Here is a 23,760-nt window from a genome sequence, read left to right on the forward strand (position 1 = left end):
TTAAGATCTTCTGTTATTTTATATATCCCATAAAAGTGCATGTAAAAAACATTTCACAGAGTTTCTAGGTAGCATACAATGACAAGAGTCTTGATTTCTGATACATTCAATTTGATAAATTTATGCACTAAAATGAACAGATGCAGACATTGTGGTATCAGTTCTTTATCTTTGGTAAAATGATTTCAATTTATTATAGCCGTATTTGCTCCTATATCCATTTTGAGTATGGTCTGCTATTACTTTAAACCAACAGGAAACATTTAAATGGATATAAACAGTATCAATGTGTTATTTAGTACATTCATGACTTTTTTCATACATTCTCTGAGAATGTTTCTAGCATATGGGCAAAATGAGCAAATGCTACTAACTATGATTTACTCCCAGTTTAACACAATACATTTACTAGTTCTTGCCATCAGGAAAAACCATTTTGTTTTCCTTTAAAAGGGATCAATATGAGTCTAAGAACAATAAATTCTAAAAATCTGAAGTAAAAATATCAAATATTTTGTACTTCCTTACAAATGCTAAAATAGAAAATTACACTGGAACTGACTTAAAATTCGCTATGACCCATCTAAGTAAACAACAGAAAAGGACCACAGAGAACATCAACAATTGCTCCAAGGTGTGCCAGTGATGCTCTGTAAGCAATCACTGTATTTACTGTGTTAAGAATTCATATTTGACTCTCTCACCATTTCTATCAGTATTAATTTTTTTAAAAAAAAGAAAGAGAAAAACTAGTTTTAAAGCAGCACTCTCCAGTGACAAGTCATACAGCAACTTCATATTGGGTTCTTGGTGGTCTTTTTTACACTTTAACATAATAATGATGCAAACTTGACCATATGAACCTAAGTTATACATACACTGTTATGTCTCCAAATAGCTACTAATTACACTAAAATAATTTGGTGAAGTGAGGGAGCTCCATATCCCTACACCCAAAATATCCAGATGCTGCTGCATTCATGGAAATAACTTACATTACCACAGCTCATATGCTGGGACCCTGAAACACTGGATTTCACCACAAAACCAATCTTTGCACATACTTATTATATATGCAATTCAGTATCAACACTGGAAACCTTTGGAATAATGATTTTGATAGAAAGTAAGATCTAAATTTTTTTAAAGTTCTTGTTTCAGGTCTCTTTGACGTTGCTGTTGCTTTTGCTTTTTTACAAACAGGGTGGCAAGCAGGTGATGGGAAGACATTCCATGGGTATAGGCTTGGGTCTGTTCTGCTGGCTTTACTCAAGATGAGCAATCCTCAGTCACTCCAGCAGTTACACTGGACAAAACAGTAACAGAACTCACAGGGGCAGGATCAAAATTGTGGTGTCAATACAGGAAAAAAAACCCCCTTCACACAGTGTCTATGCTCATGTCTTAATTCTTCAACAGGAAATTATTGATTTAAAAATAAAGCAAATGTAACAGTCAAAAATGCAAATGACACCATTCTGACCTACTCTTTGACACAGTATTATAACCTCAATATCATGAAGAACAAAACAAGTGTGAAGCTGCAGTTACTGTAGAAGCAAAGTGTAATATTCCAATGATTTCCAATGAAAATGGCACTTTCAAATTTAAATTAAGCTTAGTCTACACATTTTAAAATCCGAATTAATTAAAAATACTGTTTATAATGGTATAACGAAAAACTGCTCCTGAAGAGCACAACCATTGAAAAAAAATCTTTATTATTAGAAAGTGATAGAAAAGGAAGATGCAGAAATGGGGAGTGGAGCAATAGTTTCAATACAAGTATTTGCACCAGTGAACATCATGCTCTTAGTGAGTCATTGACAGCTATCACTGATGTCCTTACCCATGTACAAATGTAGTCAGCCACTTCCCACTGCTGCTGTGCCAACAGAAATGCAACACACACACTGAAACGCAACAAACATAGTGCCTGTCTGTCCCACGTGCTGAGAACCCTCAGCTCCTGACAGGCCCTTCAGTCTAAACCAAAGCATACTCTTGACAATAATTTAGTGGTCAAAGTCTTAGCAGTTTAAAGAGCCTGACACTTTTTTTGCTTTCTTAGCTTTTTTCAGTATATCACACTTTTTTCTGTTAGGACGCCGGCACCTTTCATCGATGCTCGGTATACATTCATAATGCCACACTTCTTCCATTTTCTCCACAGGATAAACTGCCTCCACGTAATGACGGATCAGTCTCAGTCTGATGGGATCAAGCTGCTTCTTATTACAAGCACCTGAATGGTTGTACTGCAGTCTCAGATTCTCCGGAGTAAAGAGTTCAGGAAAGAGTCTCACAAGAAGCCTGGCAGCAAAGTTGCCGACTGACAGGCTCTGCTGCACAATCTCTCTTATCTCCTTATCAGACAGCAAATACAGAGAAGGCACAGGGAAGTCTGGATTAGGAACAACAAGTTCATCAAGTGGTATCTTGCAAAAATCCTTGCTACTTCTTTCCGGTGGCAGTGGTGGCCCTTCAAATTCTTCCCGAAATCTCTCAGGGTTTATTGCATAGGTGAGAAATTCCCTCCTGTCGGGCCCTGGCACGTGGATTTTCCGTTGCTGTTGGTACGAGCGCCTTTGCTCCGTGTCTCTTCGTCGACACCTCTCATCAAGCTTCCCAACAAACTCCAATGTCCACACTCTGTCATTCTTTGCTCTGGGGTACAGTATCTGCACATAATGTCGAATTAATTTAATTCTAGTGGGGTCGAGCTGTTTCTTGCCTAAAGATCCGCTACAGTTGTATTGCTTCCGTAAGTTTTCATGAGTAAATAGTTCAGGAAATAAGAGAACAAGCAATCGAGATGCAAAGTTGCCTATGGAAAGACTGCTTTCATATATGCTTTTAATCTGTTCTTTGTTCAACAGGTAATCCGGGACAGGCACATCAAAATCAGGAGGGGGAAAGTCAAGTTTGTCAAAATCTATGGGTACAAGCCAAATTTTTTTTGACCGTCTGCCAGGCTTTTCATATTCAAAACTGTCTTCCACTTTTATGATTGATACATCATCTGGTAAACTAGAAGAATCGTAACAGTCATCTCTCATCTGGTCACATTCACTTCCATCCATATATGTACTTTCAAGCTCATCATTTATTCGCTGAACACACTGCTGCAACCAGGCTTCTTCTTCTTGCACATCTGGAAAGTAAATTTCAGTGTACCTACGGATTATCTGAAGCCGATGAGGATCCAGCAGTTGTTTTCCAGAGTCTCCAAAGCAGCTGTACCTTTCAGCTAATTTTCTGTGGTCAAAGAGTTCTGGAAACAGTCTGTGTAACAAGAAAACAGAAAACTCTCCTGGTGAAGAAGCTTCATCTAAGAATTCATTGAGATCCTGAGCATCCAGCATGTAATCAGAGGCAATGACATTACTCCTGTCCAAGGACAAAGCTTCTTCCTGCTCTTTATCCTCCATAAAATGAGAGGATTCGACCTGCTCCGTCTCATAAAAACTGGATGATTGCACATTCTGTTGACTGTTTTCCATTTCCCTTTGAGCCCAAAATCTATTGAAAAAATCATTGACTTGAGGCAAACACTCCAACTGCCACACAGCTGTATTCTTCACAGAAGGGTAACAAACTTCCACATAGTTACGAATAAGCTGGAGATGAAGAGATTCAAGTTTCCTTTTGTTGAGAAAGCCACATGCGCTGCAGCTCCTGCCGAACTCATCGTCACTGAAGAGCTCTGGGAAGAGCTGCACGAGCAAGCGGCAAGCCAGGTCTCCGCCTGATGTGCTTTGATCCATGATTTGTTTGAGTTCTGTAGAAGTCAGCTGGTACTCCGGGGGAGGCTTGAAGTCAGCAACGGACTCTGCTGGACTGACCTGCTTTTTAATTCTGCTAACCTCCAGAGACAACAGGTCAACTTTACTGTGAAGCTGAGTCATATTGGTATTGAGGGTGTTCAGCGTGTAAAACATTTTCTGTATCAAAGAATATATATTTGATTCTGAATCTGCTGTGGCTGCTGCTACTGCAATGGCTGTGGCCGAGTCCCTCTTGCGTTGATCGTTCAAAGTCCGAATTTGCGAGGGACTGCTGGGGTTGATTTTTTCAAACAACTCAAAAGAAGCAAACTGCTCTGCTCCTGGTGGGTTCTTCTTCTCTGTGATTTTGTGTGAGATGCCATAGAGAGGTTTTTTATAAGACGGAGTGATTATGTCACTGAAGGATTCTTCTTCACAGAGCCATGCTACATTAGAATTCTTGTTCTTGGTTGGCTGCTCTGTGTTTACCTGAGTGGGTGAGCCAGCATCTCTGTTCCTCATGTTTGAAAGGGAGCCCTTCAAAAGAATAAATATTGTATTAGTAAGACTGCCTTAAAGATATTAGCTATAAATATAAAGATATAGCTAATATATAAATATTAGCTCCTTAAGCAGGCACTGTTACATAAATACGCAAAGTCACATTTTCTCCAGGGGACTTGTGTTAAATAATAAAAATTAATAAATTCACTAGGAAAAATAAAAATACAGTAAAGTGTTATTTAGGTTTCCTTTTTATTTTCCTTTTTTTGGCTCTATGCATTGCTTTCTCCATGGAAGAGAAATGCAATAATAATTCTAGTACTCTCTACCCACAGAGCTCTAATTACCCCCCCAAATTAAGTATCATTAGGCTTCACCTTGCATATGAGGATCTTGGGCTGTAGAGAATTTGGGTGGCAACAAGTCAGCAACAGAGCCAAGAATAGCATCTAGATTTTCTGACTCCTAGTCCTGTGACCTTGCCATTGCCTCCAACAACTGCATTTAACATTCCAGCACTCTCTTTAGGTTAGCTTTTGAAAATGTCACAAAGGCTATAAACCACAAAAAATATGCTTATTCTTTTTTTTTTTTTTTATTATGTGAAAGGTTTATATACAGGTTTTAAAAAAACCCAAACTTTTATAATGGTGCAGAACTACTAAACAAATCTTAGAAATTACTGAATTTTTAAAAGGTACTCTATGTAAATAACAAAAAAGTGGAAAGTACCTTGGTACTATATCTTTTTCAAAAGAAAGCCTAACAGAAGATTTCTTTATCTCTGAAAGGCAAGGAAGTTTAGACTCATGGATTTCTAACTTCCTAAATTATTTAAACTACATAAATTTATATAATTTATAAATTACATAAAATCAGTAATGAATTCTTAAGGACTTAATATTCTCAATTATTTGTAATTATTCCTCATTGCTTGAAATTTGAACCCAGCAAAGTTGGTTTGACAACTCACAGTAGATATGCAGGGCTTGGATGATTTGGGGTTTTTTTTGCAAACACATGGATATTGCAAATAATTCTTAAAAGTTAAGTAGATACAACAGAATCAAAATCCAACATATAGAATTCAAACATGAGAAAACACACCCACTTGTAAATGCTTCTGTACTGAAACAATTTTCTTGGCTTGTTCTATAGAACATTAATTAGATAAAAAACTACAGAATTTGCATTCAAGTATTAAAACAAATGAAACACAAACTTCAGGTCTGAGCTGAGAGACACAAGAAATTTGAAATTCTAGTGAAGACCCCATTATGTCCTACAGTGAGGAACCTGAATTAAGGTTTCTTTCTTAAGAAATGGAACTGAAACTGATTAAATCAATGTGGTCCCTATGCGTACTCACACTTGGCATCTGCTTACTGCAGTGACAAATTGAATCTAATTATTTTTTAATTTCTAATGCAATGTATACTCAAAGGAGACTCAGAAAGAACAAGCTGGTTTCCACTCCAAGTTTAGAAACCAGCATTCAATTAAACCAAAGCTGTTTTCAAGCTCTGCTCTCACTCACATCACATTACCCTAAGAAAGAAACCTTGTGTTTGCACATCCAAAGCTGTGTGGAGAGATGATCAAATGAAAACATAATGCCAAGCTAATGTATTTCAGTGTGCAGAATCCCTGGCTGTCATGGTGCCTAGGACACCTGGCTTCCAGGTCCCATGTAGAAGACTGTCCCACTCCAGTCCCACTCCTAATAAAGCCAGAACAGTGACTGAACTGCGAGCAGAAATCCACATTGCCCCCACCTAACTGCAGGCTCCTAAGCTGGGACTGAAGTTGTCATACACAATCTGTACTTGTCAGTGAAGAAACTGAGGCAGCTCCAGGTGGTAACAGAGCTCTGCCACATAAACATCACCTGAAAATCTCCACTGACAATAAGCACAATACTACTCCCCAGTCAGGCACCCAAATTGAATTACAAAGCTTTTTACTATTTTAGACCTAAAGAACAAAACAAAACATTTTTCCACAATCAGTGAGACCTACCACCTAAGTTGCCCTTTCATTAACACCCCTCTTAACTGAGAATATACCAAATATTCCTTCAGAAACAGCATATGACTCTTTTAATTCCTCCTCTACTACTAAAATACCTTGCTACTAAATAGCTTGCCACGGGCCACCAGATATCTGTCAGTTCTCATTTGACCTCCTGCTGTTAATTTTCCCTAATTAATTATATAATAAGACTTGGCAATATGAGGGTAACTTCTATTAATGTGCACCTCACACACAAAGTCAGGCCAAATCAGTATTAGAATGTGTATTAAGGAGCATGAATTCATTATTTTGACAGTAAAACCATCAAAGTTTGCAGTCTCAGTTTTGGACACGGTGCTCTGGAGCTCATGCTAAGAACTACAGCATAGCTTCATGCGATGGCAGCTGGACTTCTGCCTTCACCAATGCAGCTTTCAGTGGCTGGACCTGGCTGCCAGAAGGATTTGCATTTCAGAATATTTGCATTTCAGGAACATATAACCAGTGCTTTCCTAGCAGATTACAAAAACATTTGAGCCTTAAAAATATTTAAGGATATTTTAGTTCAGATGCAATCTCATTTTCCTTTCTTTTGCTTTTAATTATCTTATCTATAGTTTCCATCTGGGAACAGCACTATCCACACCATAAATGCATGGCTTTTGTAAATTCTCCAATTTAACTAATTAGTTTTCTCTGTAACATTGATTTTAAACATTCATGAATGAATTTCAGATAATACTGCACCCATTTAAGATGATCAGTTCTAATGTACTGTCAAAAAAGAAGCAAAGATATTGTTCTTTGAGACTCAATGTATATAAAATAGTTCTGCTTTTTATACTACAGTTGCACAGCAAGTTTTTATGTTCTAAACATTTCATGAACATTTGCAAAGTGCAGTATTTTGAAGAACATCAACCAATACAAGAAACTGTGAAATAGTCTCTCACATTCTCTCTTGGAATCCTAAGCCACGTGTTAAAAGTTGCTTAGTTATTGTTCTGTTCAATGCTTGAGTCCATTTATGACCTTTGTTATGCTTAATAAACAAAGGCTAAATAGCTGTAAGAATACAGCGCATAACATTTAAGCACAGGAGCAAAGAATAAATAAATACATGAACAAGAAACATAGATTCTTTCAGATACATGAGAATATGGAAAAGTTCTGCACATAACTTTTAAACTTACAATCTTCTACACATTGTTTTTTAAAAGAAAATCTTAGAAAATTAATTCCTGATTATGAAGTGGCATTCAAAATTTTAAAAAAATGGTGAAGTCTTCAGATAAAAAGTAATTTAGTAATATAATTACCAGCCCAAAAGAAGCACAGCTCTGTTTATGTTACAGATAGATGCCTATGTGACATGCAGAAAAAATATGCTACAAGCATGATATTCTTTAAAACAATTAAGATTTTTCCACTGCTTAAATAGAAATAGTTAATAAAGTCATCAATTAAAACAAAATATTGGTACTAGAGAAGTAATTAACTTTTAAAATGCTGTTAAGATTGAAGACTATTTCTGGTTGGTTATTTAACCAAATATGCTGATTCACTGGGGTCAGCCAAGAATGAATTTTCATCGTTATTACTGGGTCAGTTTCTGATATTATAAATCCAAATTTGTAATTAACTTCAAATTAAATTTTAAAATTTATTAATGGCAAACAGGAAAATGCAAAGCAAGCACTGTTCAGAGACCATTATAAAGTTATTTTAAGAATCTGAATATAAGGAAAACAAATGCAAAAAGAAAAAGAGAAAGGAAAAGAAAGAAACCGTGTAATAAGATTAAAACCTACCTACCACAGGCATTCAGGGGAAAAAAACAGCCCTAAGAAGTCAGAGAGATGGTAGTCAAGAAAAAGAATCACAGAGACCTATGGCTATAAAGGAGACATGAAATGTGCAAATACAACATGGAATAACTGGCTAGGTAGCAGAAGAGCAGAAAAGGATACGTGCATTAGGATAGGTCACAAACTAAATATAACCCAGAGCCTGAAGTTATTCAAAAGAGGATGAATTTGAATCTAGGTTATTTTAATAAAGTGCTGAGTGAGAAAAACAGGAGGTCATTATACTGCTCTAGAGGGTAGCAGGAAAGATGTGACTATCCAACACCAGACACTAGTCTTTCTGGACTCTCAAATGGAGTAACAAATATATAAGGTGATTCCTGAAGAAGAGCTGAAAAATAGAGAATTTTAATCTCAGGAATGACTGAGGGTGGACAACATCACACGAATTTTCCCACATACAGAAGATTTTTCTAGGAACAGATGTTTATTTCTTTCCCTACTGAAAAGAACAAGGACAAAAAGAAACTTGCTCAATTTCAGCAGAGATTAATTAAAATCCAACATTGCCAGAGAGGTGAAACACAAGATCAGGATAATGGAAAAGACTGGGCATCTCCTTCACTGGCTAGAGAAACATCTGGATTGTCCCAAGTGAGATGCCACACCAGATGCTGTAATACATTCCAGTCTTGGTATGGCTGAAATCTTCTGCATCCCTGCATTTTTATCCTTCAAATAATACACTTATTTATACTGGTCTCACTGACATTAAGTCTTAGTCACAGAACAAAGAATTACAGCCCTGATTCTACCACTCAGTATCCAGCTGAAGGACTGTGTGACATAAGAGGAGCTGAATCAGAGTCATGCCCCGTTACCCCAAGTCACTGCCCCTTCCTATGTTATCTGCTGAACAACAAAAACATAATTCCCATAAATGAATTAACCTATAGTTGTATTTCATAAATATGTTCACTCCCATGTTATTTAGAGAATACTCAGCCATGTGCAAAATGACTTGCGATTAGCCACATCTGCAACAAACTCATTACCAATGCAAATTTAGTTAAAAGACTTGCAGTGAATTTAGCCTAGGAAATATGAACCAAAAAATCACAGTCATGTATAGAGAAGTCACCTCTTGCGCAAAGCGTCTCTTCTTCACGCTGGGTAAGGCATCCTGCTGGCCTCCTGACCCATCACAGCCAAGGGAGGTCTGCTTCCGTTTGCTGGAATCCTGCAGGCAAGTCACTGAGCCATCCAGTGAGTGCTTCTCAGCAGATCTGGAAGTTACTGAGCAGTCTAGAGCTTCATCGTCATTTTCTGTTTCTACTTTCACATTTTTTTTAGGAATTTTTACTGAAAAAAGAGAAGGTTTAGAAAGGTAAAGCACCATCTCCTTACTATAATGTTCTGTGGTTTGTTTCTTTTTATGAAAATGTGTTTTGAAGAACTTCATTACTTTTTATGACTTCTACTGTAAGTGTATATTGGGGGCACCTCAAAGTCAAATCATTCAGTTTTCCAATAAATGACAGTTTCTTCATCAAAAAATAATCTAAAGTATTAACAAATAATATTACATCAGGAAGATTTTTTTTGAGGAAAGGAAGGATGAAGATCAGAAATAATAATGACGAATAAAGATAATGCTCTATTTTAGATAACTTTTTAAAAAACACTAGTGTAATTTGTCTTGATCCAACTGCATTCTTTATCAGGTGACAAATGCTTTAAATCAACACATATTTTTGCCTGATCAAAAATTATACAAAGTATAATATTTTACCTTCATCATCATCAGTGATTTCAGCTGAATTCATCTTCTATCTCACTAAAGAACAAAACAAAAATACAAAAAAAATATCAGCATCTTCTGGAATCAGGAAATATCTACATCTCCTCTTGTAATTACTTTTCATTTTTAAGTATTGAGTTACCAGCCCAGCCCACAGATAACTCCCAGTCTTTCCAGTTTGTATGTTTGCAATAAGTAGTTATTTTCAGCAACCTTCACTGCCATCTGTAGACCATGCAATGTCAACATGCAAATTACGCTGTTGATAACATACAGCAGGTAGGGAACTATTTAAAACTCTGTGTTTTTCTGCTATACAGAAAAGTAGAAGTCATTCTAACCTTCTCCATAAAGTGTCTTGGCAGTATATAAACGGAAGTAACCGTATTAAAGTCTTCACCCTGTACAAAATCTCTATAATTACAGTCAAATGTTTTCATATAGTCCTTGTGGTTGACACAAAGTCATCACAGAAAGAAAATTCATCATAAATAGTAACATACATGTTAGGGTAAGTTTTTATTTAAAAATCTTTGATCTTTTGATATAAATTGCATCAATTCAAGCAGAATAATGCACATAGATCTACAGTAAGTCATTTTTCTCTGTCAGCCTCTAAATAATGTGGTTTTTGTAGGGAAAAGCAAATATATGTATTATGCTAGCATGATTTTAGTGTTACTTCTCATATAAAAAGCTCAGCTGTATTTCTATTTACTTGAAAACTAATTTCGCAAGTTACTTGGGGGCAAACATCAATTTCTGGAACACGTTCCTAAAAGACATTCTAAATCTTTGGAGATCTACAAAGCAAACAACTTAATCAGATATCACTGACCCTTACAGGGCATGCAGCTGCAAACTGACACTCTCAACTGGTGAGCGGGTGACTGGCAAACTGTCATGCTCTGCTCCTGCTCCTCTACACACAGCACTATGGTTACCTGGTCCCAGAATATTATTGCTTCATTAGTGCAAGTCAATAAAACCAGTCAATCAAAAGTGTACATACAGCCCAGGAGCAGGAATTATAATTAAATAATAACAGAGATAGGGAGAGAAAGACAGAGAATCTGTTGTGGAGGGAAAACCAGTCTGCACTTCTCTCCTGAATAATGCTGAATAATATTTATTTTTTTTTACATCTCAAAATACTGTTTAAAACTCTGTAAACACTTGAATGCTGTGTAGATAAGAATTTCAATTTGTAGACAATTTGATGGCTGTAATGGTAACTATGAGGTTCAATTCTGGATTAGATTTTGTATGATTTACAATGGGTGGCACCTAAACAAAAGATGCACAGATTTATAAAATCAGCTTATACTGGGCCACCCTTGAAGCCAAGATACTCTTTGATGTGCTGATCTTCCACATGGCCCCTATATACAGCCTTGTAAAGGGCACCCTCAAGGGGATAACATAAGATTGTCTTCATCATCACATATAAAAATAAGTCTCTCTCAGCTGGATGTAGAGCTACTACAAACCCCTCAGATACATAACTCCTTTTACCCATCATAATTCCCTATTTCAGGACTTGCATTTATGAATTGACCCACATATTAATTATGGCAGCTTAACAGTACTATAATCATGTCACTTAAACTTTTGCAACTCTCTAGAGACATAACAGCATGAAACTAAGTGGCCTGCACCAACTTCTAAACCACCTGATAAGCCCTGATATGGGTTAATTCCAGGTCTTAGTAACTCAACAGTATTTATACATTTAGACAAAGCCACTACTGCTCTTCAAGATAAATCCTACAGCAGCCTACTTCTCACATCACCATCAAAAAGCTCTCCTGGACCTTAAGAAAATCCCACAGTACTAATGGTTTGTATTTTGCCCTGATATCCCACATGAATTGATAGTCACTGCCTAGATCTTCCTTGCATTTTTCCATGCTGCACTAGGCTTGGCTCTGAAGGCTGTGGTACAAGACCAACATGTGCCAGTGCTCAAGGAGTGTGACATAGTATTTTTGTGAGGGCTGAGGTGACAGTAAGCACATATGTCAGTATTGTTACAGAATATTCTAAAATGGAAATCAAAATGATTTTTCAGATTGTCCTAGACTGCTTCATCAGAGCAAAATAGTAAAAAATGTTAACCACAAAGCCAGAAGAGAAGACTAAAAGGTGGGAGTGGATGGAATAACACAAAATATTTCGGCAGGAATATATGGAATTATATTTTCTTTCTAATTTCTGCTATTACTACTATTCAAACAGGAAGAATGCTTTAGAAGAACTCCTATCAGAGAATAAAATCAAACTGAAAGGAGAAGATAAATGTGGATCTGAAGAGCCCCTCCCTAACACTGGAAAAAAATGAAAATTAAAGCAAAGCAACAGTTAACTTTATGAAGGAAACAACATCAGGAAAGCTAAAGCTACCCTGAATTTAGGTCAAATAACAGTCAAAACACTGTTTCACAAATTTGAAATACAGTGTTAACTTTTGGGGTTTTTTAATCAGAAGACTGCCACAATACAATTAAGAGTGAAGAGTCAAAATCAGTGTCAGAACCAACCAGGCTTAGGAAGACTGTGTTCCATACCTGAGCTCTCTGGTGCCAAAAAAATCAGGAGCTCCAACTTTTTTCATTTTGGGTAGCCCTAGTAATAATCTTTCTTATCTAGTTTCCTGTCTTCTTTGTGGGATTTGTAAGAACTCTGGTATTATGACAAAATGAAGCTCATCTAACAAGTAACAGCTTCTGTTAAGAGACAGGATTCAATTGTCCCTTTGATTTCCTGCCTCGCAGCCCCACCTGCTCCCTCGGTCAAGCATGGGTGCTCACCTTAACCCTCCATCTTGATAAACTGTCTTGAAACAACGCACTTCTTTTTTCTGGGTTACTTTCCTTGTAATTAATAAAGGTAAAGGGCCCAGCTCAGGAGTATGCACAAGGTTTGGGCTGAAAAGGAGGAATTAAAATCTCTCCTCATACCAGCAGACTAATGGCTTGGTTCAACTATTTCATGATACCTTTATTCATTTCACCATCTTGCTTCAAATTTGGGTAACAGTGACTAGTGAGCCAACAAAGAGGCACCCACAGAGCAATTGCATCATTGCTTCCATAGGAAATTAGGATTTATGGAAAGGGGAAAGTCTGTATCTGTTCCTGAACATGTCTGTACATGCATGCTTGTATACGTAAGATTAACAACAATTTTGTTGATTGTTTCAAGTCCACTAAAAATAAAACTTTTCATATTCATTAAAATACTATTTGCTGTGCATAGGTACTTAGGAATAATAATTATTTCCTCTTTAAAAGAGGTAGCAATGTCAAAGTCTGTTTTGAGGTAGCATTCTGGCCCAGACTGTGAGAATAAGCAAAGTAAAAAAAACAAAGTCTAAAAGATCTTGGGACAAAATTCTACAAAAAGTAATTGAGTAAGAAATACATACAGTAAAGCAAACATCCAACAGTTCTTTCTTGTCATGTTGAGTATACAAAACATATTTCAATATTTTATGTATTTTTTTCAAAAAGTAAGATAAATATACTTATCATCCTCAGCCTAATAATTACTCAATGCTATCTAGAGGAGAGCTGTAAGCAAGTTCTAGGAAAGAGTGAACACTCTGTGCTGAAGTTGGGAGCCCACGCCTGCCTGTGAACTGGCAGAGCAACCAGCCTTGGCAGCTTTATCTTGCTGGGATACAGACAGATGCTGCACTACATCCTGTTTTCTGGTGAGTCCTCTGGAAGAAAGATTCCAAAACAAACTAAACACCTACAGCAGCAGCTACGTCAACAGCCAGATCCAAGGGAGTAGGGAAAGAAGGAGGGTCCTGGCACACCTTGTCTGTCACTATTGGACAAATTCCCTTCCCACAGATCCTGCTCTCCCTTCTCATCAGACCAGGCAATGAACAAGACAGTTCAATGAAGGGACTTAACACTCCCTACTTCGATTACCCTTGCTTAGACATCTATCTCTATTCCAAAAATGTACTAGGTCATGACACTTAACTGCAGTCTTGTATCATTTTGGTAATGACATGCCACGTTGGAATGGTACTACCCATGGTTAACAGAGCAGCTCAATGCACAGGGCAGTGCTGGTAGTTCCAAAGTATGGAAGAACACCTTAAAAACAAGGCTTTGAAACACTTCTCTGTGCATTTAGTGTTAACGACCACCTCAATGCTGCTTTTGTAGAACAAAACCTGTGTTCCATTTACCAAAAAATGCACTGCAGCCTTAAGAATTTAAAGCACTGGGATACAAAAGATTTTATGAGTAAGGGAGGAAATTGCAACTCATACTCGGAATGTATTTCTGTCTCATATCATCTAGTATAATGCATATTGTTACTTAAAAGTAGCATAAAGGTATACCTAGTTATTGATACACAAAACAAAACTGAATCCTAACTGAATTGTAAGTTAAATCTTTCAATAATGTGCGTTCTCCTCCTTCTGTTTACCACCTAACAATTAGTCATGTATTTGCCTTGGAGGATGCTTTCCCGACCCCTCTTATCATTCTGGCCATTATAAAAACACAACACAGGGAGAAAAGATCCTGCTCATAATGTAAGATGAAGGCAGTTCTCTGCCTTTGCAATCGTTCTTAAAGAAAGCCTGACTGATTACTTTCACATCCTGGCTTAAAAATGGAATGAAGAAATTCCACCAGAAAAAAATCACTGCTGTTCTACTGTTAGTAAGTAAAGAAGTAACTCTTTACTTTCTGAAGTCCCTTATCTAACACACTAAGTTCTGACAAATTAAAAAAATAGTCTGAAAACCACATAAGAAACTATAAAACTGTATGCATGCTGCATGTGGAAAGCAATTTGGATTTCATCACACTTGTTAATGGTAATCATAAATGAAAATTACTAATTACCTTAAACAAGATACTAAATAATAACAACAATAATGATGTTTATCAGTTTTATAGAAGCTTGCTGTTCAGGATTTAAATGTCCTGCATAACACTGTTCAGTTCACTAATGCAAGATAAATGTGCAGAAGTTGCTTTTTGGATGCACATTGCCCCACTAAGTATTTTACCTTCTTCATGTGGGCAGAAATGTCCCTAATTCTTAATTATTGACTCACAAATGTTACTAAAAACAGAGGGATTGAGACATTGTGTATTAAGTTTATTCCCTTTAAAGCCTCATGGTGGTACATTGCTTCATATATAAAACTCAGGTCATAATGAAAAGTGTTAAGTGTTGTTTCTGAAGAGGTCAACTTTCTTTAACATTTTAGGCAAATGTTAAGACATACATGGTTGCTAGTAACATTAAATATGTGTTTGATAACATATGTAGCATAAACCGCTCAGTTTCCTTAGCTTTCAGCCTGTGGTGAAAGATACAACACCCCTCTTACAGCATAGGTATCCTAATAAAGTTAAATAAATGAGAAGAACACTGAATAAAAAATCAAGCTGATCTTTTAAGGAGATGACACTAGCTAAATTTCACAAGATGTGTACATTGAACTGCTGTTTAACAGCCAAAATTAGCATCTCCTCTTATACAGACCATCCTGTAACAGGACTTTATCACAAAATTGCAATGGTATTACACTAAAAAATTAGAGTATGATTTATCCAGAGCCAATCAAAACCACTGTACATATATTCATTCTCGGCAAATGACAATGATTAATCAATTAATCTCAGTGAACACTCAAGTGTCTGAGATCCTGCTCCCTGTCTCTGAGTCTCTGCCTGTATTTCATAACATGCACTGGGTGAACCACAGAAAGCAAGCAGAGCTTCCCCTGGGCAGTCCAGAGCCTGAAAGCTGGTGTGGGCAGGTGGAAGCAGTCCTGTTCCACGCAGCAGGTGAGCAGAGGGCTGCTCTAATTGCCTGGCAACGGTGTGGAACTCTGTCCCTCCTGATGCTTTAGAAGACTGATTCCTACAGAATTAGTTGTAAATAATGAGAGGAAACAACAATTCTCAACACCCAGCCCTACAGTCCCAGAGTGAAAAAGGACTGGAGGCGTGTGCCCTGTGCTCAGGCTGCCCAGGAGCTGCCTCCTGTTCCGGGTGCGTGCTGCTTTCCAGGCTGTCTCTTGGAAAGCTCTCCTGCTGGGCTGAGAAGCAAACCTAGAGAACTGCGAGTTCTGTGCTCTGCTTTGGGAGCCAAGTAATCTGCATCTTTTATTTCCTAGCTGAAGCACTGGGTTCAATAATTTCAATATTGCAATTATCCTCAGGGTAGATTTGATTCCTCCAATTTGTAAAAAACAATGCAACTCAAATTCAATTCAACTAAATTAGACATAAATACCACTCCAAGACTGAGCCGGAAAATGTATTTCTTACAGGCAATGTTTGCCTTTTGTTCAGATCTATGGGCCAGTGATTTGACTTCAAATTTTACATAATTTTGACATGGCTTTATAAATTTCAAAGAAGCAGAGGGTTGAAGAAGTCCAATACCTGAAACCACCTTAATAAAAAACCCCCACCAAACAAAAAACAGGTAACTTATTTGAAACTGACCACCCATTTTAAAGAAACTGAGATCTGAATGTTGCCTCATTTAACTGAGCAAAGAGCAACATGCAAGTAGACAGTATGTCAAATACTAAAAGCAAATGCTTTGTCTTCCATCCATTTTGAGGTAGTAGGGTACTGCTGCGTTATTTGTCAATAAAATTTGTTCTTGATATCCAGTACTAACACTAATAATATTACATACTGTAGAAAACAGTATTCCAATGTAACAAGCATCCTGACTAGAAATATATGAATAGCAAGTTCTAAAACTACAAAGAAAAATATTTTGAGGAACCAGCAGAAGTTTTTGGGAGCACTACTCTTATGGACAATAAAAATCCCTATACTTAACATAGCTTGAAAACTTCTTCTGCTGTGGAGCAGGACGTGAAGCCTCAAGTCTCCACAGCCAGACTGCAACAAGGACATTTTTCCAGCAGGACAAAGAGGGCATGTTCTTAATTTGGGTCTTTCATATTTTGTTTTAATTAAGTTCAATATGCAGATTAAATAAATTTTTTAAAAACCCAAAATCACTCTTTGCCGTTTTCTCACAATTTGCCTAAAACTGAAATTTTCTCAATCAGTCCTCGGTACTTTTACCAAACAGAAATTTAATCTTGCAGGGGTCAGCAAAACACTAACCTGGTTTATTTCCAGCATTTATGCATGAATTTGTCTTTTCTTCAATCACGTGTTTTCCACTGGTCTATTAAAAACATTTTGCTTTCCTCTCTCCCATTTCACTGTGCTTTTATTTTAAAATAGTGCTCCATCTGAAATTTGTGCAGACAGTTTAAATTCCCCTCCAAACTGCATTCAACTTCTGTTTATTTTTATCCACTGAACTTACCTAAACTATGAAAGTACTTAGCAAAGATAAAAAATCAGTTGGTCAAATGCTGAGTTTGATTTAGCAGGAGAGAAGAAGAAAATGTACCAGCATATATAGGTAATTATTTGTTTTATGGGATGTAAAACACTCAAGTTGGAAACAGGGAAAAGGTTCCTCTTTCCCTGCTTAGATGTCTCTGCCCCGTGGGTCAGACATACTGTGTTTATAGGTGGCAGCGACAAACCCTACTCACACTTCAACCCAAAAAAACTCTGGGACTGCGTCAACGCTATGTGGGAGCCGTCACATGGCTGCTGGCCTGCCGCCGGCTCGCATTCTGCTGGTTCAGAGTTTGTTCCCTTCTATTTACAAAGGGCTGTGTGGACACACCGCAGGCAAAACTAGGGTAGAGGCAGCGGGCGGTCGGGCAGGGGAGCGGGCGGCGGTCGGGGCAGGGAGCGGTGATGGGGGCAGGGGACGCCGCGGGTGACCCGGGGGCAGATGATCGGGGCAGGGGCGGCCCGTTCCCCCGCCCTGCCCTTCACCGGGCCCCTCGGAGCGCGACCCAGCGGGGACCGGCACGAATCCCAGCCCGAGCGCCCGCCCGCCGCTCCTCCCGCCGCGCACGATAAGGGCGGACGGGACCGTGACCCCGGCCCTGGCTCCGGGGGGACGCGTGTCCCCGCGAGCCCCGGGGCGGTGCCCGGTGCCGGTGCCCGGCGGCGCGCGCCCGCCCGGGGGGCGGCGGAGCGGCCGCCACGTGGGAGCGGCGCGCGCGGCGGCGGCGGCGCGAGGCCCCGCCCGGGGGCGGGCGCTGCGGTGAGGGACGCCCCGCGCGCCCCGCACGCGGCGCGGCCGCGGCCGCTTCCGCGGTCAGACCCACGAGCCCGAGGCGGAGGCGGCGGTTGGTGCTTCCGGTCCGAACCCTGCCCGGGCGGATCTATGTGGCCGGCGCGCGGGGGAGCGGGGGGGAAGGGGTTAAGGTGAGGCTGGAGGTGACGGCGGCGTGACCGTTCCGCTGTCTCCCCGCTCCCTGCGGCCACCCCTCCCCCAGCGCCGCGGGTGGAGGCACCCGGGCCGGGCGCGCGCGACCCGCGCCGCCGCGGCGCCGTTCGGAGCGGCGAACAAAGAGACCCCCGCCCGCGCGGCCCCGTTCCGCGGGCGGCCGGGGGAGGGGCCGGCCCCGCGCCTCCCCCGCGCGGCCCCCCCGCTCCCCGTTCCTCCCCCACCCGCCGGGGCGGCGCTCCCCGCTCGCCGTGGGGTGCGTGGAACGGCGCCCGTCCCCGCCAGCGGCGGCGGCGAGACTTACCTCTGCTCCGCGCGGGGCCACGGCAGCCCCGGGGCGGCGGGGGCGGCTGGAGCGGCCGCCGCTGGAGCCCGCGCTTCCCCCCCGCTCTTTGTGTGCGAGGGTCCGCGCGCTGCGCTCTCGCGTGACGTGACGGGACCGTGTGTCATTTCCGCACAAGGACACCGAGCCCCGACCCGCCGCGGCCAGCGCCACCCGCCGCCCCGGGGCAGGGGCAGGGGAGGGAGGGAGCGGGGGTGGGGGGGGAGAGCGGCCCGCTCCTCCCCCGTCCCCTGGCTCCCCACCCCCCGCCCTCCCCGCCGCTGCCACTGGGAACGCGCGCGGTTCCCACTGGAGACCCCGCGCGCCCCCGCGCCGCGCGCGCCCCGCCGCCCACTCGGTGCCGCGCGGGCAGAGGCCCCGCCGCCGGGGGGCCGCGCGCCCGCCCCGCGACACGCCTTCCCCGGGACCCCGCGCCCGCACGTGGGGCCGCCGCCGCTCGGGGACACGGCCCCGCGTGACGGGGCCGGGAGCCGGCGGGGCCGGGGCGCGCTCGCTGCCGGCGGCCGCCGCCGCATGGCAAAGGCGCTCCCCCCCTCCGCGCTCCCCGGCCGCGCCGCTCCGCGCGGTCTCGCGTGGACCCCGCGCCCCGCGGAGTCAGGCGGCGGGCCGCGCACGTGCGCGCGCGGGGGGGGCGCGTGCCCACGGCAGGTGGCGGAGAGCACGTGGCCGCGCGCGGGCACACGGTCCCGCGTCCCCCCCGCGCGCCTTCCCAACACCCACCCGCCACTCGCGTCCCGCCGCCGCCAGGCTGCGACAAATCCGGGGGGATCCGGCTCATCCCCGGCCTCGCCGGCGGAGGGACCGCCCGGCAGCTCCCCTGACCCCGGCCGCGGGCGCACCGGTCCCGTAAATCCGTCCCCACGCCGGCGTGCCCGCGGGTCAGCCCGGGGCAGCGCTGCGGGCGGAGCCGGGGGACGCGCCGAGCGCTCCGCGCACACGGGCTGTGACACCCGCGCGCAGCCCCGGCCCGGCCCGGCCCGCTCCGGCCCCCGGCGCTGCCCGCGGCTGGCGGCACCCGTGGGAGCGCTGCCCGCCGCCTTTATGTGACCTTAACGCGGCTTTCTCTGCATAGCGCCAAGTAGCAAACGCCGGTGTGCGGTGCCGCGTTAGGCTTAAGCCTGTACTTTAAAAAAGAAGAAGAAGAAAAAAAAAAGTTATTTCAGTAAGTTGGTTTAATTCAGTTCCAGGCTTTTTCCCACGCTGGTTAAACACAAGACCGCTTCCATGCTCCGCGTTTGGGGGGCAGATGGCAGCAGTGATTTATAAAACAGACATCGCATTCTTTTTTAATTAAGTATCCTTGTAGATTTTATCTTCCCTGAAATTGACAGGAGCACGTAAGACATTACATTAGTCTGCCAAATCATACGTGCCCTTTCGACTAACAGCTTGTAGAAAACCAAACCGTTTCCCAAAAATTAAAAAATAATAATGATTTCTTTTAAAAAAGTGGGAGAGCGAACTCTGGTTTTGTAACCTACGGCCAGTTCTGGCAGTTACATTTTTTGGCTATATATAACATACCTTTGGAACTTGGCAGGTTTGCGTGAAATGTTCTACTTGCACAATGAACTCGGCCAGTGCTGCCGTTCCTAATAAATAGATTGATTTTGCTGTTAATAAAAATGCACAGCCAAGTTCTCTAATTATATTATAATTGCCTTACGTTCTTTTTTTCTCCAGAGTAAAAGAAGTTCAATCTAAAGATGTTTATAAAAGGTGTTTATTATAAAATAAGTAGGTGAGGGCTGATAACTGCCATGAAGGATGATGTATTCTGTGCGGCATGGAGGATGTACACGATAGAAGTTACGAGGTAAATACACACCATGCAAGTGGCAAGAGCTCAGAGCAGTGCTGTGAATGTAACAGATAAATAAACCTTTAGTTTGTTATTCCAAAGTTGTTTTTTTTTTTTTATTCAAAAGCAATACAAAGACATATAAGTCAACCGAGAAATAACTGGAAAAAATCTCAGATGAATCTTCTGTCCCATAAATAGCTCAGCACTTTCCTAATCACATGTTGTTTCCTCCGAACTGAGCAATACAAAGACAGTCTCTTAAAATAAAGAATCCTTACCAGTTCAGATTTTTGGCGCTTTCTTTAGAAGCAGTTCTCTAAAATTTTCTTCTTCCTCTTATGTCGCTCTTCTAAATTTAGCATTTGGGACTTTTGGTATGTTTACAGTGTCATATTCCATTAATAATCCAAACAGATAATAGTTTGTTGATTTTAACTTTGACTGCTCCTTTCATTATTGCTGTTGATAGACAGCTGCTAAAAGGAGCCCTTAAAAGCGGGAACTACCAGCATTGTAACTCCTCCGATGAATCACTCCAACGAAGGATACATTTATTACCAAGACAAGTACTCTGGAGTTAGCGCATCTTTCTCTCTTTGGAGGTAAAGAGCACTTCCCGCGAACTTTTCTGAGCCTGTTAGCGCTATGAACACACAAGTTTACGGTATGGTTTGCCACCTCCCTTTATTGTAAGGCAAATTGAGGCTTTTCTAGAAAGGGTATGGCGTTTTTACACCTGGCCCAGCTGCTAATTAGTGCTTGATCTCGGTTGAATTTTACTTGAATGCTTTACTTAGTGGGACTAAGGAAAGGCAACTATAAGGCAAAAGCAAGCCAGTGGAATCCCAAACTCAATTTCAGAGCCCTTGAGAAAATACCTTGCCAGTTTGAACTGCACCTCATTTCTGCTCTATAGTGCTGGCCTGAGGCATTGTAGCTACTAGGGACTCAAGCCCAGGAGGAGACCTGAAGGGCCTCAGCTAAGCATAAAGTAGCACGAGCATATTGTTGCAATAACAGTATTCAGTGGAAAGGGAGCGAGCCAAGTTGTCTCCAGGCAATGCAGGTAGCAAGCTTAGATTGGCTTCCCAGCCAGACAAGTCCCATTTCTTTTCACCATTTGAACTTGTGCTATACAAGTCATTTATTCAAATGTTCATCTTCCCCCCACTTTGTGCCTTTGGCTCAAAAGCCACTCAGTGACACTGCGGCAATCTCTGAAAAATTCCAGGTCACCGGGGAGGGGAGTAGTGGTGTTCTAGCAAGAGAACTCTTCAGTAAAATAAATCACCACTGCTCTCAAATACAATTGGCTGTTACTGACTTGACCAAACTGCAGTGAGACTTCAGTCATGCCACCAACACCGATGTGCTCAGAACCCCAGGGAAGCTGAAAGCGCTGTCTGCACTTGCATGGAGTTCACTAAGAGTGGACTATGGCAGCTTTATAGACCTTCACTTGTAGAAACCCTTAAGGTGCCAGTCCTCCCCGGAGAATGCTTTCTCTGAGCTAGTTCAAATGATCTAGCCAGCTAGAGATCCCCCTGGGCAGGGGAGAGGAACCACAGCGGCTGGCAGGGAGGTGGCAGAGCTGGCAGTGCTTGTCCCCGAGCTGGGACTCAGAACAGCCCGGTGTGCTGGTGCTTGGTACGACTGCAAACATTTGCTGCAAACATTTGGGATAAACAAGTATCCCACTTGAAACCTTCAGCAAGGCTTCTTTCTTGTAGATCTTTGCAATAGCCTACAGCACTCAGTAGGCAGAGATGTGGCATGAGATGTCAAAAGCACTTTCAGCAGAAACTAATTTTGGCAGTTTCATTCTGTAAAAAGTATTGCTATGGTACTAGTACATCGTCTATCACTTCACCACATCTTGAAACTAGGCCACCGTGCAGCCAGACGAAAGAGTCCTGGAGCCCGGAAGGAAAGGAGATGAGAAACACGGGGGTATGGAGCCAGTTCCTTGAAACTTAAATACATTTTATGTTAAGGCTCTAGTCGGAAAACAAGCCCCTTGTGCGAAAAGGCAAGCCCACACCAGCAACCAGACTTCTTTCTGCCGCTCTTGGGCTGACTTTGAGGGATTCCTGTGCTGCTGGCCACACTGCGTGTGCAGCAGGCAGGGGAGGTGCCCTTTCTTGCAAGGCAGCCCAGAGCCAAGCGGCTGTTTTCTGCAGTACAGTGCAATTTCTTAACCTGAAAGTGGTTCCAGCCTTTGCTGGAAGGTTGCTTGTCCTGGCGACAGCCAAGTGGATGGAGTCTCATGTTCACTGGCTCGGGCTCAGCCCGCTGCATGGAACGGGCAGGATTGCCCTCTAGAGGGGCGGCAGCGGCTGCGCGGGTGTCCTGCGGGACTCGGAGCTCTGCGGCGTCAGGAGCCAGCCACTGACTCACCCAAATGGGGCAGATACTTAAATTAGGCTGCTTGCAATCCACCATAAATTATTTAGGCATGTATTTGATATAAATAAACTTCAAAGAAACTGAACATATTAGGGGAAAGAAAAAAAAAAATGCAGGTTCCAAAATCTTCTGCCTTGAATTAAAGGCTCTGAAAGGCATCATTAAAAATCGGTCCAATTAACTCATCTGATTTGCAGTAAAATGTGTTCTGCAATTCAAAGTTTATAAAACGAAAATATTTAATGGCAACTTGATAAAAAGCTTTGCATCCCTCCATGCTTTTCACAGCCAGTCCGACTGAAAGGATATGTACAGACACATTGTACAGGAATATTTGGAACCTCTGCTGGCTGACAGGCAACAATACTGAACAAGTAACATGCTGCGGGCAATAACCATGGATTGCTGTAACCCAGGCAGAGATGAACAGTGGCAGACATCTGAACTTTATAAACAGAATTGTTACATGATACTCTGCGGCTTCTTCATTTTACAGCAACACTACTTCGTGTCCTTAGATACAATGATAGATGCCACTGGAAACCTCAAAATTTGCTGCTTAGCTTGACTTCACAGAAATGGGCAAGATGTGTAATTGTGTTGCTTGCTGAATCAAGGTTTTCAAAATAGAGAATATAAATGGCATCTCTGGATTTTAAAAACAAGCCGGTTCATCTCCAAGTGTGTGTGGGTTGGAAATCTTAAAAGTTTAGCTCACAGAGCAAAAGTTTCAAAAAATGAACACTCATTATAAGAAAACCCTTTTCTAGCCTGAAGTAGCACCAGAGTGTACTGGCAAGACAGCAGATATGTAACTTGAGCACCAAAGGAAGAAGGATTTTATATAAAAACTTAAAAATAAAAATCAGATAGAAGCTGAAGTGGAAGAGTGGAACAGAAATGTAAAGAAGCTTCAAGAATAGAGTAACTCAACCCAGTGAACAACCTAAATTTTCCTTCTGTGCTGCAGCAGTTTACTT

General features: G+C 42.0%; 2 protein-coding genes across 3 annotated transcripts in view; one reads left to right on the plus strand and one right to left on the minus strand.

The window, feature by feature from the left end:
• On the minus strand, positions 1-20,411 carry BEND3 (BEN domain containing 3). Of its 2 annotated transcripts, none has more exons than XM_056487802.1 (4): positions 19,291-20,411; positions 9,885-9,929; positions 9,234-9,454; positions 1-4,304 (listed from the first exon to the last, which is right to left on the minus strand). In XM_056487802.1, exons 2-4 carry the CDS (start codon positions 9,916-9,918, stop codon positions 2,031-2,033), a joined length of 2,529 nt encoding a protein of 842 aa, XP_056343777.1. In that variant the 5' UTR covers positions 9,919-9,929; positions 19,291-20,411; the 3' UTR covers positions 1-2,030. The 2 variants fall into 2 exon arrangements, with proteins under 2 accessions (XP_056343777.1, XP_056343776.1); XM_056487801.1 differs by lacking the exon at positions 19,291-20,411 and adding an exon at positions 18,532-18,786.
• Positions 17,724-23,760, plus strand: part of LOC130250842 (basic proline-rich protein-like) — a 15,163-nt gene continuing 9,126 nt past the window's right edge. Inside the window, exons 1-2 of the mRNA XM_056486955.1 lie at positions 17,724-18,041; positions 18,277-19,448. Coding sequence (XP_056342930.1) covers positions 17,724-18,041; positions 18,277-19,448 — 1,490 coding nt within the window. The remainder of the gene's footprint in view (positions 18,042-18,276; positions 19,449-23,760) is intronic.

This window comes from Oenanthe melanoleuca, chromosome 3 (genome assembly GCF_029582105.1).
Source record: "Oenanthe melanoleuca isolate GR-GAL-2019-014 chromosome 3, OMel1.0, whole genome shotgun sequence".
NCBI lineage: Eukaryota > Metazoa > Chordata > Aves > Passeriformes > Muscicapidae > Oenanthe > Oenanthe melanoleuca.

Coding starts and splice junctions, on each gene's coding strand:
- BEND3 (XM_056487802.1), bottom strand. CDS start 9,918: ATGAATTCAGCTGAAATCACTGATGATGATGAAG. Junction 9,455..9,884: donor AATCACTGATGATGATGAAG/GTAAAATATTAT, acceptor CTCTTTTTTCAG/TAAAAATTCCTAAAAAAAAT. Junction 4,305..9,233: donor AGAGACGCTTTGCGCAAGAG/GTGACTTCTCTA, acceptor ATTCTTTTGAAG/GGCTCCCTTTCAAACATGAG.